At 41.0% G+C, this 19,860-nt stretch overlaps 1 protein-coding gene across 1 annotated transcript in view; it reads left to right on the forward strand.

The window, feature by feature from the left end:
• LOC149318157 (sodium/hydrogen exchanger 9-like) overlaps window positions 1-19,860 on the forward strand; it is a 410,327-nt gene that overhangs the window by 169,797 nt on the left and 220,670 nt on the right. The window contains exon 9 of the mRNA XM_089509098.1: window positions 4,844-4,932. Coding sequence (XP_089365224.1) covers window positions 4,844-4,932 — 89 coding nt within the window. The remainder of the gene's footprint in view (window positions 1-4,843; window positions 4,933-19,860) is intronic.

Here is a 19,860-nt window from a genome sequence, read left to right on the forward strand (position 1 = left end):
GAAATAGATCTGGGTGTCATCATCGTACTGATAACATCCAGCTCCATAACTCCGAATAATCTCACCCAGCAGCTTCATATAGATGTTAAATAACATCGGGGACAGTGAGGTGAGCTCCCTTTTACTGGAGCAGCTGTCCCTGAGCAACACTCTCTGGGATCTGTCCGAGAGGAAGGACCAGAACCACTGCAGTGCAGTGCCTCCGATACCTAATCCCCTCAGGCGGTCCAAGAGGATGCCGTGATCTATTGTGTCGAAAGCCGCTGAGAGGTCTAGGAGCACCAACAGGGTCACACTGCCCCTGTCGATGCTGAGACGCAGATCGTCGGTCAAGGCAACCATGGCAGTCTCAACCCCAAAGCCTGTCCTAAAGCCAGTTTGAAATGGGTCTAGATAATCGGTTTCATCCAAGACAGCTTGGAGTTGAAAAGCAACCGCCCTCTCGATCACCTTGCTCAAAAATGGTAGTAAAGAGACTGGCCTGTAATTATTCATATCCAGGGGGTCAAGGGAAGGTTTTTTCAGAAGCGGCCTTACAGCGCTTCCTTCAAACAAGATGGAATATGTCCCTCCCTGAAGGATGCATTGATGATATCCGTAAGGAACGTCCTCAATGCACACACACACACCCCCGGACGGCCAGCCATGATGGGCAAGGGTCGAGCGGGCAAGTTGTTTTCCTCACCCTACCAAGGAGCTTGTCCACGTCATCAGTACTCACAGATTGCAGCTGATCCAGAATAACTTCATCGACAGAGTCGCTGGACACCTCGTCTATGGTTTTTGTTGAAATATTGGTGTCTAAGTCGGCTCTTATCTGAGAGATTTTATCTACAAAGAAGTTATTAAACGCATCGCAGCAGACCATCATCGGGTTAAGTAAAGGATTTGGCGCAGGGGACACCTGCGTCATCTCCCTCAGGTTAGAATGGCCCTTGAGCGTTCTTAAAGGGACCATTCTGGGGCGGGAGGTGGCAGGGAACGCTGTATATCGCACAGCAAGAACACTGCCACTGCCGCCAAGTCCGTTCTGGGAGTGTTTCCCAGGGCTGATTTTCGGGAACACTTGAGAAAGCGTTCTCGAAAATCGGCCCTCTAGAACGTGTCCAAGATGGAAGGGGAATGCTCAGTGGTGGCGGCGGCATTCTCGCTGTGCGATATTCAGTGTTCCCCGCTGCCTTCCATCCCTAGAACGGTCCCTTTAAGAATGCTCAAGGGCTGTTCTAACCTGAATGCGATAAATTCCTTGGTTAACTGACCGTTAGTTATCCAACGTTCTGGATTATCCGATGTCCCATGCTTCTTCGTGAGCGCACCTCATGGGTGGTGCACTCACGAAGAAGCATCGGATGTCGTATTGGGTACAAAGGTCCCTCCCCTCCCCTCCTCCCTCCCTCCTTCTTCTTTCCTTCCTTCCCTCATTCCCTGCTTACCTTCCCTGCTTGGGCCAGGCCTCTCCCTGGCAGCTTCGTTTTCCTTAGGCTGAAGGGAGTCTGCAGACTCCCTTCGGCCTCAGGAAAATGAAGCTCACAAGGAGAGGCCTGGGGCTCTCCTCCATAGCCACCAAGTTCTCTCCTTCCCTGCCTCTCTTCCCTTTCTCTCAAAGGGCTCCAAAGAGCCCTTTGGGGGAAAGGGGAGGTCCGGGAAGAGGAGGGCTGGGCCCATGCCAAGGCCTTTTCCTCCCAGCTTGCCTTTCTTCACCCTGAAAGGACTCCTGAGAGTCCTTTCGGGGTGAAGAAAGGTCCAGGAAGGAGAGAGTGGGCAGACTACTCTTCCTCTCTGGGGCAGTTTGCTGGTACTGAGGCGTCCTTCCAGGGACGCCTCAGGTCTGGCAAACCTCCTCAGAGAGGACAAGTGGTCACAGTCTGACTCCTCCTCCTCCCTGCCGGGCTTTGACAGACCTGAGGCATCTCTGGGAGGATGCCTCAGGTCTGGCAAACCTCCTCAGAGAGGGGAAGGGGTTGCGGGCTTGCTCCTCCTCCTTGCTTCCGGGCTTTGCTTTCCATTCTTCCCTTCCCTTTCTCTCAAAGGGCTCCAAAGAGCCCTTTGGGGGAAAGGGAAGATCCGCCCCCACAGAAGCTGCCACAGAGGAAGCAGGAGGTAAGCAGGGAAGGAGGGAGGGAAGAATAAGGGAGGGAGAAGGGGAGGTGAAGGACTTTTGTCCCCAATGGCGGCACGGGTGTATGCGTACCATCATTGGGGACAAAATAACCCTCCGGATTATCTGACATTTTCAGGTATCCAACTATCAGTCAGCCCCATTTATGTCGGATAATCGAGACTGTACTGTATAGAGTTGGTTCTGATCATCTGCTATATGAATGTCAAAAATGGCTTCAAAAATCTTTTCTTAAAAGCAGTGTATCCAGCTCATCATTGATGGAAGAAACAGATTAGTTGTGTAATTTGAGTACTATGCACCTACTACCAACCAACTCTACAAAATCTCTAACAATAACAATCCTAATTGACATTCACGTAGACCTAAAGACATTTTTACAATTGCTGTTGAGTAAAATACTCACTTTAGCAGACATTCATGTCTCACTATAGTATTATTACAATGGTAGTTAGAGGACATTTAAGAAATCCAATGCATACGGTGTGAGAGGGACAGACACAAGGAGACTTCTGCCTGGATATGTAAAGAATGTAAAGAATAGTCACAAATTTTCTGATCCTTGATGACGAAGGGTATCAGAATGCTGGAAACACCCAGCAGAAAAAATTACCAACTGCTGTGAGATTGTTTGGACTCGCAGAAGAGCACAAAGATTACTGCTTTTTTGCCCCATTAGCAGCAGCAATAGCCCCTAAAATCACACAGCCATCATTTTGCCTCACTTTTTTGCTTTTGCACAAAAACATATTCTGTACCAATTTTTAAAACCAATTTCACCCATTGTGAAATTTTCACCTCAAATTTCCTGAAATGCAAGAAGAAAAATAACGGAAAAAAGGATTTTGTACAAAAACCCTCACTTAGTTGGGTGAAAACTTTTGATTTTTAAAAAATTCTTACATGATTTACATCCCCGCCTCTTCAACACCACTGCCACTACCCCAGAACACCTCCCACCTCATATCCTGTCCCTTCCAGGCACTTCCAGGAGAAATTCCTACTCCCAGCAACTTCCCAAGTCATTGCCTGTCTTTCTGCACATCATCTTGCCTTTTAACACACACACACACACACACACATTCCCCAGTGGTAAATGGTGGCAGACACATCAACTGCTTTGCCTGGCACATCTCCTTTTAGTTCCAGATTTTTAAAGAGAGAAAAATAATAATGGCAGACTGGCATAACTTTGCTTTTCCTTTCATGAATCCAGAATGGAATGTAGACTTTGCTGTGGCTGACATTTTTGTCAACCCCAAATGTCTCCACTCCTGGGGTCAGCTCTCATTAGCCCTCTTCAGCTGTACACCTTGGAATTTGCTAATCATGCCGAGTCTCATAAGTATGCCTATAAGTGAGGACATTCAGACTCACATGAAGATCTGCAAACACCTCATGTTTCAAGATCAGTCATATCTCTAGATAATTCCCTGAGTTTAAATATGCAAGCTGCAATTCTGTACTCAACTAAGAGGCAGTAAGCCCCAGTTACCTCAACAGGACTTTCTCCTGGGTAGAGTGAGATTCAAAAGCCACAGTATGTTTTTAAATAAATAAATAAATAAATAAATAAATAAATAAATAAATAAGAGGTGGGGAGGAATATTTGACATGTGCTGATAATGCATATTGCAATCATTCTGAGAATTTATGTTCTTTATACATAGGAAATGATCACACAAGGATAAAATGTGGAACTAAAACACAATAGTGGTATCTATGGCTGAACTGTATCACACAATGTCATGGTTGAGGTGTAGCCGGTCTGTGCTCCACCCATAATTATGTTGCACCTTTTAATTGATGGGGGAGACCCATGAATAGGTGCCAATTGTGCTGCCATCCTGGTAGTCCCTCTTGTGTGATAATGTCTCTAGTTAAAGTACTGAGATTGGTTCATGCATTTTGCCACCATCTCCACTACCGCATCTATCACTCTCATCTGTCACTTCTCTCTCAGCCCCCACCGCCAGATCTGTAATCTCTAAGTAGGACAGTAATGGAGAGAAAGCAGAAGTGGGAGAGTGTGAAATGAATGTACACCACCATACTGGTACTGAAGCACAGGTGCGGTAGGAATTGCTTCCGTGCTGGTATATTGCTTCAAAAACATGACTGAAACACTTTAGAGAACTTGTGTGACAATCTCCTTAGTCTTTTGGCTAATTTTCATTAGATTCAAAAGATGGTCCTAGACTATCATCCTTACATGAAATTTCAGTAGATATTTATAAGGAAGCAATCCCTCCCTTTGTAGCAATAAACTGAAGGTTTATGATATTTAGAAAAAGTTCTAATTTACCAAGTAATGAACATTGTCACCAATAGATGCTTGTGTTACAGGAAATCGATGAAGCTCCAGTTCTATGCACACTTACTTGGAAGTAAGCCCAGCTGAACTACTAAATTACACCACCTTATTATCACATTGCATATCACTTAAGATTTACTTCAAATAACAAAGTTATATGTATATTTACTGAGTAAATAGTACAATGAAGCAAGAAGGATTCCTTATCTCCCATTATTTTGATCAAGGGCAAATTCTAGTTTATTTCAAAAATATGATTATAGTACATTTTTTGCACCTCAAATAAAAGCATTTAGTTTAATTTAATTAGCTTTCAGGCTGGCAGCCCGCTCCACACACCATTCCTTTGAACACACACCATGGGAGAAAACTGAGGTAGTTGATAATTTTTTTCCTCCTTTGTATTTCAGGAATAGTGGCAGTCCTTTTTTGCGGAGTCACACAGGCCCATTATACATACAACAATCTGTCAGCAGACTCCAAAATGAGAACTAAACAGGTAAAGTATGAAATCTCTCTCCCACTCTTCCCAACCCCCTTGCTTACTTTGTACCTTCTGCTGGCATAATGAGCATATAGCAATCCTGACAGTATTGCTGGAAGGGATTTCATTGATGCAAAGAACAAACCTTGTATCTTCATTAAGGGAGAAGCTTACTGGTGCTGACTTTGCCAGGAAAACGTTAACAATCCTTCTGTTCAGCAAAACGTGAAAGATACCTGTTTAACCTTAGAGGTCACAATCAAATGTCAATTGGGAAGATGAAATATACAAAGCTGGAAAGATTTTGTGGTATTTTTCACTGAGCAGGGCTGAGTTCCTTCTCTAGATTTAGCTTGGTTTGTTCAAGAGTTTATGCATCTCCATTGGAGTAGCTGACCTCTTTTCATATTTGAACAACTGACACCTCTTTTCCTCTAGCTATACTGAGGCATACCACCACTAGCTATTTTTTAAAATTTCCTCCATTGGAACAGTTAAAAACAATGGTCTCATTCCCACTTACCATTTAAACAGGTTTGCAATGAGGTTTCGATCCAGATCATGATTCGATTCCACCATGACATCATTTCCACTATGAAACAGAATCTTTTGGATTTTGGATTTTTTGTCATTTTGGACCTCACTGTCATCCCCATTTGTCTGCAGCACAATGTTGACCCCCCCTTTAAAAAAAAAGGCAATCAAGCCGATTGCATCACTGTGTCATTGGTGATATGGCCAGGCATAATTTTGGCAGCACAGCCAGCTGTAATTTCAGCTACATGAGGATCCTTTTGGTACTTTCTCGCCCCCATCAACTTTATTTTTGTTCACTTTTTAGCCTCGTAGCCACATGACCATGATAGGCAAGGCCTTGCTCATTATAGGAAAGCCCTCGATCACTTTGGTGCTTCTACAGGATAATGAGAAATTGCATTTCCGATTTAAAAAAATATTTAAAAAACACACACACACAACCAATTCCCCTTCAAAAGAAAAAAACCCTAGCCTTGCAGTACTTGGAGGACATGGGGAATTGAAATTGTTCCTTCCCAGCCTTCTAAGACTTGGGAGACATGGGGAGTTGATGTGGTGCCCACTAGCCTTTCAGGACATCGAGGACATGGGGTGTTGAGGTGGTGCCCCCTAGCCTTCCAGAATCTGGAGGACATGGGGATTTGAGGTGGTGCCCTCCCAGCCTTCCAGGACTTGGAGGACAAGGAAAGTTGAGGTAGTGCCCCCTAGCCTTCCAGGACTTGGGGCACATGGGGATTTGAGGTGGTGCCTCCCAGCCTTCCAAGGTTTGGAGGATATGGGGAATTGAGGTGATGCCCTCTAGCCTTCCAGGACTTGGAGGACATGGGGAGTTGAAGTGGTGCTTCCTAGCCTTGCAGTAGTTGGAAGACATGGGGCGTTCAGGTGGTGCCCTGCGAGCCTTCTAGAGCTTGGAGGATATAGGGAGTTGACGTGGTGCCCCCTAGCCTTCCAAGACTTGGAGGACGTGTTTCCTAGTCAAGCTCAGAATGGAAGACATTTTGGATGGAAGGTTGAAATATAGGACAAGTCCTGAGAAAGGAGGATGACCCTAAGGCAACCCTATTGTGAAGTTTTCTTGGCCAGTTTCTTCAGAGGAGGGTTTGCCATTGCCGTCCTCTGAGGCTGAGAGAATGGGACTTGCTGAAGGTCACCCAGTGGTTTTCCATGACTCAGTGGGGATTCAGACCCTGGTCTCCTGAGTCCTAGTCCAGTGCTCAAGGCACTACACCAACCTGGCTCTCTTCTCAGATGTAAATCTCCCTATTGCATTGGCACTTACTCACTGGTAAGTGGCTATTAAACTGCTGCATTGGATTCTATAGGAACCCAGAGCTCACCCAGAGGGGGTTTCCCTAGGTAAGTGGGGATCCTCCAAGGCTGAGAGAGTGTGAATCCCCCCAAGGCTAATTTATCCCAGGGTTTCTTGACAAGGGATTCTCTGAAGGGCTTGCCTTTCCCATCCTTTTGCCATATCACCTTGTCTCCTTTTCAGCAGTTAGTCCACTCTTCCTTCCTTCCTTCCTTCCTTCCTTCCTTCCTTCCTTCCTTCCTTCCCTCCCTTCTTCCTTCTGGCAGGGAAGAAGAAGAAGAAGGAAAACATTGTGCTTACTTTTGCCAAGGAAAACTGGGAGAAGAGAGAGAGGGAGAAATTCTTGTTTTTTTCTTGTTGTATACCTTCAAGTTGTTATCACAGGATTTTCGAGTCATGTTTCTTCAGAGGGGGTTTGTCTGAGAGTGTGTGACTAGCCCAAGGTCACCCACGAAGTTTATATGGCTGGTCTGGGATTCAAATACTAGTCTTCAGAGTCCCAGTCCAACAGTGCTCCAAAAATGTCAGATTTCAAGCAGCCAAAGGCTTGATGAGTGACACCTCCTGCCAACCCCCCTGCCATAATCCTTCCCCTCCAGTGAGATGTGATTCTGATCCGAAGGTCATTCCCACTTCTTGAGCACACTTGTGATTTGGTTCTTCTGAAAATACCCTCTTGAAGAGTCTTGTCAAATAAAGTGGGTTTTCTGTGTTTACCCTGCTTTTAAGGAAATCTATTGGATCAGAATTGGATTGAAACTGACTTCAAATGGGAACGACAGACATTTAACCCGATCTGCCATTCAAAATTAATAGTAGTGGGAATGAGCCCAAAGATTAAAGTCACTTTGGTTTCTCAGAGCAAAACTCTGTGAGGTTTTTTTTTTTTTTTTGGGGGGGGGGGCTCCTCCTTTGTTAGTAGTGTTGTTGTGTGCCTTCAAGTCATTTCCCAATTAGTCTGCTGCAATACAGCAGAATTAATGCACTTTAATACAGCTTTAACTGTCATGACTCTAGCCTATGAAATCCTAGGATTTCTAGATTTTGTGGCACCAGAGGTCTTTGAGAGAGAAGGCTAAATATCTCATAAAACAGAGTCATTCTGCTTTTAGTTCAGACCAGTTGGTAAAAGAAAACTAGTTCCCTTGTGTTGTGAGCACTTTCATGTTGCTTCCTTTGGCCGAAACTTCTGAACAGTGCAGTAAGATCTCTATTTGAACTGTGTTTCACCAATTTGTTTAATTACTTGTTTGTTCATCATTGATAATCTGGATGGCAAGATGGGGAAGATACAAATGAACAGATGGAGCTGCATGCAGAAAAGACAGGACTAATTTTAGAAACTGTCCATATTTAATTTAAAGGTGGAGTTATGTAGTGCACAGGGTGAAGCAATCTTACGGAAAAGGAACAGTATAGCATGGAATGGTTGGTGAGATCCTGACATTCCTCATTAGCAATACATATGTTGTTGCCACAGGAAACACAGTTGGGAATTCTTCCAACTACTAAGATTTTTTTTAAAAAAAAATGTTTGTCACTGTTAAATATACTATACTGTGCAATAAACTGGCAATATCACACAAGCACTGGAATGTCCTCCAACTACATCTGTTGTAAGATTGCAGAAGATTAAATCCATTAGTACATTCAAAGAAGGGAAAATTTTCACAACTCATTTCATAAATGAGTTAATGCAATGGGCAGGCAAGTAACAATATAACATTTCCACTGTTTTTATTCCTGGAAAAACTGATGGCATGAGAAGAATGTTTATGGATCAGTAGGCCTCTGTAGATTCTGGTCTTTGGTGTCCTTATACATCAGAAGCGGTGTCCTTATACATCAGAACTACATGGAGCTAAGGGGTCATTTCCTTCCCCAGGCTCCCCCATGCATATGACACAAGCACAGCCAAAATACTTCAAATTTTCTTCAGAGACTTTCCCACAAATGTTAGCTGGAAGAGATGTCGTTCTTTTTCACATGGGGTGAAGGTTCTGTTCATTTGCAAGCAAAAATCACTTGAAACTTATGATTAATTATTAAGAAATCAAGGCCTTCAGGAGACTAGCACTGGGCTTCAGAATCTGAAAAGCTGGGTTCTGAGGGCCACAAGCAGCCCATGAACTGCATGGACTCCACCCCTCTTATAATTTTTTTTGCATATTCTGCCCACTTCCTAGCTGATGTTTTGAAGGGATGTCATTGGCTGAAAGGAGAAATTTCAGAAATTAGGATCAGTGGTGTAGCAGAGCCAGAAAGCACAGGGATAAAGTGTTGGGACATTCAGATGAGTAGGAACACTTCTTCTGATATCTCTTTAAAGCTTTCCTATTCCCTTGGGATTTGTCTCAAGCTCTCACAGCAGGTAGAAGGGAATTAATTTTCCCAGCAACAATATAAAGTTATGAGTCATCATTTTTGCAATGCAAAGTATTTGGCCTTTAATGGGTGATTAAGTGTCAGGGATGATGGGAGTTGTTGCACATAACCTCAGGCTATAACTCCACACCAACTTGGTAAAGCTGAGCTGACCAGTTTTGGTCAGTGGTTGTTGTGTTGCTAATGTAGCAGAGTTGCAGAGTAGATGCTGAAGATCCTGACAAACCTCTTCAAGCTCTCTCTCTCACTTATCCGGATATCTCCATCTCAGGATCCGCTGGTCCTTGTTTCCACTGCTTGGCACTTCTGCTTCCAGCAGTCAAGAAACCACACAATTTGTAGTCTAAACAAGAGTACTACTTTTATTCTGCTACTTGGTTAAGTACAACTAATAAAATAACAAACAACTTTGCAACACATTGGCTGAGCCCTGTAATGCTTCAGATTCCCAAAGTTCACCCAGTTCACCAATCTACCAATTCAACAATTCAACAATTCACCAACATCAACCACATGGACAAGACTGGCAATTATTGTTATTGTTAGTTGCCACCCACTGGGTGTGCACTTTCACACTGATTGGTTGACTTTACTCTCCCCAGACCTAAGTCCAACCCTTGACTATGGTGGTCTTGCCCATGAGACATGTTCCAGGTGTTGTCAATGTTTATTCTTAAGTGACCTTGACTTCCAAGACTTATTGTTTTGACTATCTTTGCACCTGTGATTTTGTATACGTGCCTTGCCATACTGGAACCTTTCTAATTGGAAAATTTTCTGTCTCTTTGCTTCTCATATACATCTTTTCATTTCAATTACTGCATGTCCCATGCTCCATTTCCTGACATTAAGACCCATTAGTTTTACCAATGACATGCTCCTAGTTAAGAGGGGAAGGATTAAAATTAGTTTGTTGTCATGGATCTATATCCATAACTGCATTTTGGTATTTTTTCCTTAGAAGTGTGTTTATGGGGACTATTGTAAAGGGCAGCTGTACTTCACAGTTTGTGCTGCATCAGTGCTTGAAATCCTTCATGGCCTAGTTAGAACATTGCATCCTCTTTCTGCTAAATTTCAAATGGCCTATGGGGAGTGGGGCAATCAGCAAGATCCCCAGGCATTTCAGATTCAGCCTCTGGCTAGCTAAGTTTTTGAATGCTTCTGATAGTCATGGAGACATTTTGGCATGAAAGTACTTCTATACGTGGTAGAACATGTGCCTCAAACCTAACATACATATGACAAGGGTCTCATTTTGCTTGCAACTGGCAACCATATTCAACAGTTCACATTTGTTTATTTATTTCAGAAAGCTATATATCCCACCCTTATACTGTGTGCCCACCACTTGGGGCAGCTCACAGCAGTGAAAGTACCAATATTAAAAATACAATAACACAAGACAGACAATATAAATACACTTGTATTTGGAGAGGTATAGATCTTCACAGAACTGTTCTGAACAGTTCTCAAAAATTGCCCCCTCTGGAACAGATTGAGAACAGAAGAGAGGGGGAACGGAATGAGTGAGGGACTGGTGTGTGTGGTAAAATCCGTCCCCCACTCGTTCCGTACTCGTTCCTGCTCCTTCCATTCTGTTCTCAGAACGGACCAAGAGGAACAGTGCGATAAAGTCCTGAGATTGTATGTGTTGTTTTCTTTTCCCTCTGAATGTTGTGAATATGCCAATTGAAAGCTTATAATGGCATTCATTTTAATTAAGAAACTTTTATTTAAAAACCACAAAAGATGCAGATTTTTAAAAACTAATATGATCTTTAGACTCCATGCTGTTCTTATGTGAATTTAGCTTTTAGAAGGATGGTTCCAAGCACAATGGCATTTTATCACAAGAAATATATGACAAGCATTTTTCTGAGAAATGCTTGGTGAATGAAAAAAAAAATCTTGATTCATGTCTGCTTTCTCTTAAAATCTCTGATGATGCAAACCTGTACTCATTTACCTGACAGAAAGCTTCACTGAAATTAACAGGTCTTTCTGTTGAATAGATATGTATAAAAACTACCATATAGTACTTCCATGCACATCACCACTATAGAAGAGGTCAAGTTGCCCTTTCCTTCAGACTGCCATTGAAAACTCCAGGAAGATAATAGCACAAATTGCTAAATATATTGCAGTCGTTCCAATTAGAGTGCTGACCTGGGCCTCTACCTTGCAACAGTGTAGCAATGAAGTAGCACTCTGGACAGCTCAGAACAAGCTGACCTGACTTAGCAAGGAAATGCACCCTGAGATCTGTATATGAACCCTGACAGTTTTCCCTTCACTGCTTATAGGAGAGATTTTCCAAAATGGTCACTGTGACCTGTGCTGTGATCCGTTATGCCTGGAAGTGAAAGAACAAGGGAATAACATGTATGCTAAGCTAAAAGTTCCCATACAATTATTATCAGTGTACAATTCAACTCCTGCACAACAGAGGGCAAGGAGCCTGCAAAGGCAGAGAAAAGGGTTAGAGAATAGGTCTGTCTCTGGTCATTACTCAGGGTGTTAATATATTATGTCCAGCATCAGACAGTATGTCCCAGTATAGCATATGCTGGGGAACATGAAATGGAGAATGCAGTTGCACCCACATCCTCCTGGCAAGCCTGTCATAAAGAAGTGATTGGTTGTTGTGCAAACAGAAATCTGAACTTGGTAGGTTTTCATTATGAATTGGCAGGGTCTTATGTTCATGTAGATCAAGGCTATTCTTAGTCCAATCTGTAGACTAAGAGGGTAAATATATTTATTGCTCAAATTAGTGTGTAAACCTGAGATAGAAGTCTTTAAACAGGACAGAAGCAACTATCTGACCTACTCCAACCAATAAGTGAAAGAAAGTGTCTTTGAAAGGTGTAACTGAACTTCTTAGAGAGCCTTTGTTTGAATGTGTGGTGGCTCTACCTAGGTGGAATTTTCCAGGTCAGAGCAGTTCAAAACCAGCTATGGACTTGAATCCTGATAAGCAAAATCAAGTTGCAAGGATGCTACTTATGAAACAATAATCATTTCTGACCACATCTGAACAGCCATTCTTTAAAATCTGGCATTCTACAGAGCTGCATGACATTTAGCTGGGCAGCCAAGTGGTTGTGTTTTACTGTGACAAAGGACCTCATTCTTTTTAATAACATCTTTCTGGTCATGGTCTACTACCCTCTCTTGCAGTGGTAGATATGGTAAGCCCTTTATAGATAATTAATCCACACTTCCCAAATGGAAAGATCACCAAGATGTCAGGATTTATTGGTACTTAGAGTCCTACTGCCTCTTGACTTTCAACTAAGTGGAAAACATTTTCAGTGTAGGGAAAAAAATCAGCAGAAGAAGTGGACTATTGCCAAGACTGCTTCCACTTTTGAATCAAATTGTATACTTATGATCCCTTGGAATTAAGAATTCTTGTTGAGATCTTTATGTATTAATAACATTCTCAAATAGCCATACTCAATTTGATATATGAATCAGTAAAAAAAAGCAATATCCTTAACAAATCTGCATTACATGTCTTCAGGAAATAAGGATGAAACAGTTTGTGCCAAATATCAGTTATACAATGTGAAGTCAAAGGCTTTCATGGCCACCATCCAGAGTTTCTTCAAGAACATGGCCATATAGCCCGAAAAACCCACAAAAAACCATCAGTTATACAGTGCGCCATTCTTTTACATGGGGATCCGTTCCGGACCTCCCAGCATAAAAGAAAAAGCGTGTATGCTCGAGCCCCATTACAAGTAATGGGGCTCGTGCTCACGATGGCGTGCCATTGTTTCTTCTGACGTGCACTGCCGCTTCTTCCGGCGCTGCTTTCAGCATATGCTGAAAGCAGCACATAAGGCGCCCATGTATGACACAGGTGCACTGTATTTGAAATAGGTAGATGATATTCAATCATCACTGAGGGCCCTAGTAAAGCGTGGGGTACTCCAAAGGCAATGACAACCTATAGCCCTTGACCTAATTTCCAAAATCCTTTGCAAGTGATCAGTCCAGGCCTCTGGCAAAAGTGATCTCCACTTCCCCCAGCAGCCTACTGGATGACGAGGGTGGTGACACAGAAATAGAATGGAGAGAAGAAAATGGCACTGGGAGAGAGGAAGGGAGGGGGGGAGGGAGGGAGGGAGGGAGGGAGGGAGGAAGAAGGGTGACAAAGAGAGAAGATAGGATCCTTGGCTTTTATTTTCAGCTCAACTGAATTTTTGACAATTCTTTTTTTAATGTTTTATTGATTAAAAACGCATCCATATTTACAACTCTCAAAACATTCACAAAAGGGAAAAGGGTAGGAAACAACAACAAACATTCAAAACATTTTAAAAAATATAAAACAACATAAAATGACTTCCTGTCCCTTATTTTGAATATCTTTCCTCAGCTTACATTTCATTTGTACTTTCCATGCTATAAAGCCTTCTATATTCATTATTTTTGTCTTTTTCTTGTAAATACTCCCTTTATCAGAAATCTCTTAATTCTTTTTTATTACACCAACATTTTTGTTTATATACATATTCTTATAACTTATATTGTGTTGTTTAATTATTTATCTGTGACTTACTTGATCTTTCTCCAAAATATTACATGTTACTATTTAGTCTTTATTACTCTTTTTTGCTTTTTCTTATAAATATTATTTACAATGTTTAAACAGAATATATTACTCAAATCATTTTAAATGAAGATATTCATCTAGTGGATTCCATTCCTCTGCAAACCTTCTGTTGCTCTGATCTCTAAGTACATATGTGAGCTTATCTGCATACATCATATCATCTATTTTTACCTTCCATTCATCTAGTGTTGGGGTTTCTTTACTTTTCCATTTCTTTATTTATTTATTATTTGCAAATATCATGCTGGCTGCAACAATCATGTAAAATAAAATTTTTCCATGTCTTTTTTTCAGTTCATTGTCTTCTATTATATTCAACAAATAAAAAGTTGGTTCAATCTTTATTTTTACCTCTAATATCTTTTCCAATTCTGTATTAATCATTTTCCATTTTTTTTTTTGGCTCTTTCACATTCCCACCACATGTGAAAAAAGGTTCCTAATTTACATGTACAATGCCAGCATTCTTTATTTGAGTTTTTGTAAATTTTGGATAATTTCTCCGGTGATAAATACCATCTGTATTGTAATTTGTAGTAATTTTCCTTTATATCATAGCTCAATGTATATTTCAATCTTATTTTCCAATTTTTTCCCCATTGTTCTAACATTATGGGTTTCTTCACGTCTTGAGCCCAGTTGATTGTTCCAATCTCCCATGATAACTGTATTGGCATAATCATATTGTGTTAAAAGATTCGTTATTTCTCTGTAGAATTTCTCTTTGTTTTCTGTTGGTGCATACAGTCCTACAATTAGTGTTTTCCCCAGATGCCATTCAAATTCTACATAACGTCCTTTTGAATCATTGAAAATTTCTTATGCATTTATTTTCTCATTTATATAAATTGCTACTCCTTTTTTCCCTTTTTTCCCGTGCCGACACAAATTGTTTACCTAATTCACAATTCTTCAGATATTTTATTTCAAATTTCTTGGTATGTGTTTCTTGTAGACATATAACATCATATCTCATTTTCCCTAAATAGTGGTTTATATGTTTTCTTTTTTGCAGACTGTTGAGTCCTTTTACATTCCATGACAAAAATTTCACTGAACTAGTCATCTTGCATTATGGTTAATATTGGTAATTTTAATTCCTCATTTGAGCTTTGTAACAGATCATCATTTTGATCTGGTTTCTTTCCTTCTTGTTTTTGTGTTATCAATGTTAAGTTCTGTCTTGTGTCTTCCTCTTGCAATTGATCTTTGAGTAGATCTTCCATAAATTCTTTTGCTTGTGTCATATTGATTATTTTAACTCTTTTTTGTCTGTATCTGAACAAAATTCCTTCTGGGCTCTCCCATCTGTATCTGATGTCCATTTCCCTTAATTTTTTTGTCAGAAAAACGTATTCTTTACTTCTTTGCAACATAGATCCTGGTATATCTTTCAGAAATTTCACTTCAACATTATTTACCATCAGTCTTGTCTCAAAATGTTGTTGTAATATGAGATCCCTCATATTTGTTCTTACAAAATAAATTATGATATCTCTTGATAGTTTCTTCTGTTTAGCCACTCATGAATCCACGTGAAAGACTTTGTTGATCTCCAGTTCCATTAAATCCTTGTCCCTCGCAATAAATTCGGCTAAAATCTCTGTTATATATTCTGTTGTATTTTCATTTTCATTTTCTGGAAGACCTCTTATTTTTAAACATCTTTCTCTCATCTTCTGTTCCCAGTTTGTCTTTTCATCTTGTAATTCCTTTCTCTTCTCTATTTCCTTGATCAGTTTTTCTTCTAGCTCTTGGTTCTCCCCCCCCCCCCCCAGTACTTTTACTTTTGTCTTCACTTGTCTATCATTCATGGCTATCATTTTAATTAATTGATTTATTTCATTAAGGTCTGATCATATCTCAAGTTTGATTTCTCCTTTCATTTTCTCCATATCAAGTTTCCTTTCTTCTTTGTCTCTTCTCATATTCTGTCTCATTTGTCATATCTCCTCCAATAGTATGGAGCTCAAATCTTGTGCTTTAGGTGGATCTGAAGGTCTTCTTTGTATTTGTATCTGTTGTTGTTGCTGTTGCATCTTGGAGGTTTGCAGTCTTGTTGTTATCGACATATTACAGTGCTACCTAAATCTCTATATATTATATGACACAACTGTATATAAATCAAAAGGAAAGAAGAATTACTACAGTGGTTGCTTCACCTACAAATGAAGAAAAAAGAAAGAACTAAAATTTGTAAATCAATAACAAATTTCTTGTGTCTATACTTTTTCCATATACGTTTCTATTTTTCCTCAGTATCTTTCAATTGCAATGTCTATGAATGTACTACTGTTTAAATTTCTAGTTATATATTTATTTCTAATTGTTCAATATACTTTCTTAACTATGTATATCAGTAGCTATCACAAAAGAGAAATAGCAAGTTTATGAGTAATGATGCCACTACACAATAATGTAATAATCATCTCCATCCAGTAGGTGACAATATTCTCATTTAAGTCTCCTTAAAAGTTAGGGTATTTCCTCTTTTGACCAGATTTGTTGTTGCTTTCATTTCTTTCCTTCAGCCATCTTTACACATTGTATGTTAGGTATGCCAGGTCTCCTATCTTATAAAAGGGTCTCAGAATGCCAGACTTGAAAAGACCCTGAGAGCTACTGCCAGTCTTGAGTAGTCAGAATACTGGCCTCAGACTGGAAAGTAGTAGATGGCACAGAACAACAACAACATGAAGCATTTTCATATGCACCTTGAAAATGCCAACTTATATTTCTTTTAGTCCCTTCAAACTTGATTTTCCCTTCCTCAAAGACAAACTCCTATCCATCCCCCCACTGTACCAAAAATTAGTGACCTTGTCACTCCATTTTCACCCTCTTCCTCACAACCCCCTCCAATTTTTCTTCCGTCTCTCCAAATATCACCAGATTTAGTCCCTCTAGTCTCCATTCACTTTCCACATTCCTTCCCAACCTTCCTCAGAATCCACCGACTCTGTCTCTCCAAATTTAGACCCTCTAGTTTCTGCACTCCTTCCCAAAGCTCCTTCCAACTCCACCAACTCCGTCTCTTCAAACTTGGACCCTCTGGTCTCCGCTCACTCTCTGTTCTCCTTCCCAAACCTCCTCCGACTCCTCCAGCTCAGTCTCTCCAAACTTGGTCCCTCTGCTCTCCGCTCGCTCTCCTTCTCCAACCTCCTCCGACTCCTCCATCTCCGTTTCTCCAAACTTGGTTCCGCTGGTCTCCACTCGCTCTCTGCTTTCCTTCGAGAACTTCCTCTGACTTCTCCAGCTCCGTCTCTCCAAACTTGGTCCCTCTGCTCCCTTTTTTCTGCTCTTGTTTCTCTATACAGTGCACCCACGTCATACGCGGACGCACTATATGCGGCTTTCAGCATATGCTGAAAGCTGCCAGGGAGCGCGTGGGGCGCAAGGGGTGGCGCATCCCATTAAGAGTAATGGGACACGTGCCCATGGTGCGCCACTGCGCTGCTGCACCACCGCACACTGGACCATGCACAAACCCCATTTTTTCAATGGGGCTCGAGCATACGCATTTTTTACGCGGGGGTGTCCAGAACGGATCCCCGCGTAAAAAAGGGGCGCACTGTATCTTTAATCTCTCTTTCTCTCTATGGGTTCTTTCCCCATGGACTTTAAACATGTTTTAGTTTCCCCTATTCTGAAAAAACCTTCTCTTGACCCCTCTTCTTTGTCTAGCTATCATCCAATTTCTCTTCTTCTTTTTCTTTCTAAGGTTTTGGAATGGGTCGTTTATTCTCACTATCTTGAGAACTCAACTCTCAATCCCTTTCAGGTTTCTGCCCACGACATTCAACAAAGACGGCTCTCACTAAGATCTCGGATGATCTTTTATAGGCCAAGGCTAATGGCCTTTACTCTGTTCTCGTTGATTTGTTGGCGGCTTTTGACACCATTGATCACGGTCTTCTAGTTGATATACTTTCTGATTTTGGGTTCTCAGACTTTGTTCTTGACTGGTTTAGATCTTATTTGTCAAATAGATCTTTTGCAGTGGTCATGGGTGGTCAGACCTCGTCCACTGTTCCATTATCTATTGGAGTTCCTCAGTGCTCTGTTTTGAGTCCCCTTCTATTTTCTCTCTACACATTGTCCCTAGGAAAACTCATTAGTTCTTTTGGCTTTTCCTATCATTTGTACGTCAATTACACTCAGCTGTATCTTTCCATCCCTGACCTTTCTCCGGGTCTTGAACAGCAAGTTTCATCTTGTCATACAGCTGTCTCTCAGTGGATGCGGCATTGACGCTTGAAACTCAATATGTCCAAAACAGAGCTTCTCACTTTTCCACCTAAGTCTACCCTTCAATACTCCTTTTCGGTTTCTGTTAATGACATTTCTATTCGATCAGTCGAGAAAGCCCATAGTCTTGGTTTTATTTTTGATTCTTCTTTGTTGTGTATCCCCCAGATCCAGGCCACAGCCAAGGCCTGCAGATTCTTTCTCTACAATATTGTTAAAATCCATACATTTCTCTCAGCCTCTATTGCCAAGACACTGGTCCACGCCCTGGTGGTCTCGCAATCAGATTATTGTAACCTCTTTCTGGCAGGGCTTCCTCTCTCTCACCTCCATCCATTGATTTCTGTCCAGCATTCAGCTGCACGCACTATTACATCCACTTGCCACTTTGACCATGTTTCTCCTCTATTATCATCCCTTCATTGGCTTCCCTTCCCCTTCCGTATTCAGTATAAGCTCCTGTTGTTGACTTTTAAAGCCCTGTATGGGCTGGCCCCTCCTTATTTATCTGAGCTTCTTTCTCCTCACATTCCCACTCGTACCCTCCATTCTAGTAGTCAAGGTCTGCTGTCCCAGCCTAGGATTTTCACTGCCCCATCCTGGATTTGTCCCTTCTCACTTGCTGCCCCTCACTCCTGGAACATCCAGCATGGGTCACCACTTCTTTAACCAGTTTCAAAACTGAGTTGAAGACTATATTGTTCAGGAAAGCGTTCACAGGTATTGTGTGATTGTTTATCCGATTGTTATCTGAGATCTGATATTTGATTTGATATTTGATCTTTTTAATTTGTTGTCTGCTTTTTTATCTAATTCTATCATGTATTATTATCTATTGTTTTATATATTTTTTGTAGAATGTATGCCATTGGCAGGTTTCATTTTTATCCATTTTATTGTTTGTATGTACAGTGCTGTGTAAATCTACAGCGCTATATAAATCAAGTAAAATAATAATAAGAAGTATGCAGATAAAGTACTTCAATACAACATACAATGTCTTGGCTCCATCTTAAGGGATTCTAGGGTTTGCAGTTTGATGAAGTGCTTGAAATCATCTGTCAAAGAACTCTAGTGCTGTGGTTCAAGCAACCAAACTGGTGGAGAGTCCTAAGTACTTTATCAGACTGTAGCTCTTAGGACCATAGCAGTCAAAGTACTATTAAACTGCTATAACCATGTACTGTAAATATTTTCATAGAATCTAATAGTCAAACCTATTTGTGAAATAATAAAATTCCTAGGTTTTTTCCCCATTCTCCTTAATCTACAGATTTAGAATAGTGGACTAAAAGCCAATGTAAATCACAATTCCAAGAAGATTAAGCATTTCAATTTCTGTACATGCAAATGTGTTTTGAAAATGGAAAAACAGTGAAAATGAAGCATTTGTAATGCAAACAAGCATCATATTGTCAATATAAATTCATCTTTCAGTTTTTTAAACAATTTAAGTCTCACATGTGATAATACCCATCATTCATCCAATGAGCAAGTTGTATAGGCTGCAGCTACAGTGTTACCGGTATGCATCTCTTGTTAAAACAGTCAGGTAGCAATTAGGAGGCCCTGTGACTCTGAGGAGATTTTGACAACAAGTAGTGACAGAGACACAAATAGTCTGACCTGGCACAAGCCAGCTTCCTGGGTCCCTGTGTCATATCTGTTTGAGGAAAACAAAATGCCCCAAAGCAGTGATACAATAATTGTAATAAGGTCTGTTTTGAATTTTCTCAGTGTGTTGAGCCACCATCCTTAAGGAATTCAAAATAATAGATTCCTCATACTTAGGATCTCCATGTTGACAACACCATTGCTCCTGATGTGACTGGATGTG

The sequence above is a fragment of the Sceloporus occidentalis genome, unplaced genomic scaffold (assembly GCF_023333645.1).
Source record: "Sceloporus occidentalis isolate IW3139 unplaced genomic scaffold, rSceOcc1.0.p SCAF_2, whole genome shotgun sequence".
NCBI classification, from domain to species: domain Eukaryota; kingdom Metazoa; phylum Chordata; class Lepidosauria; order Squamata; family Phrynosomatidae; genus Sceloporus; species Sceloporus occidentalis.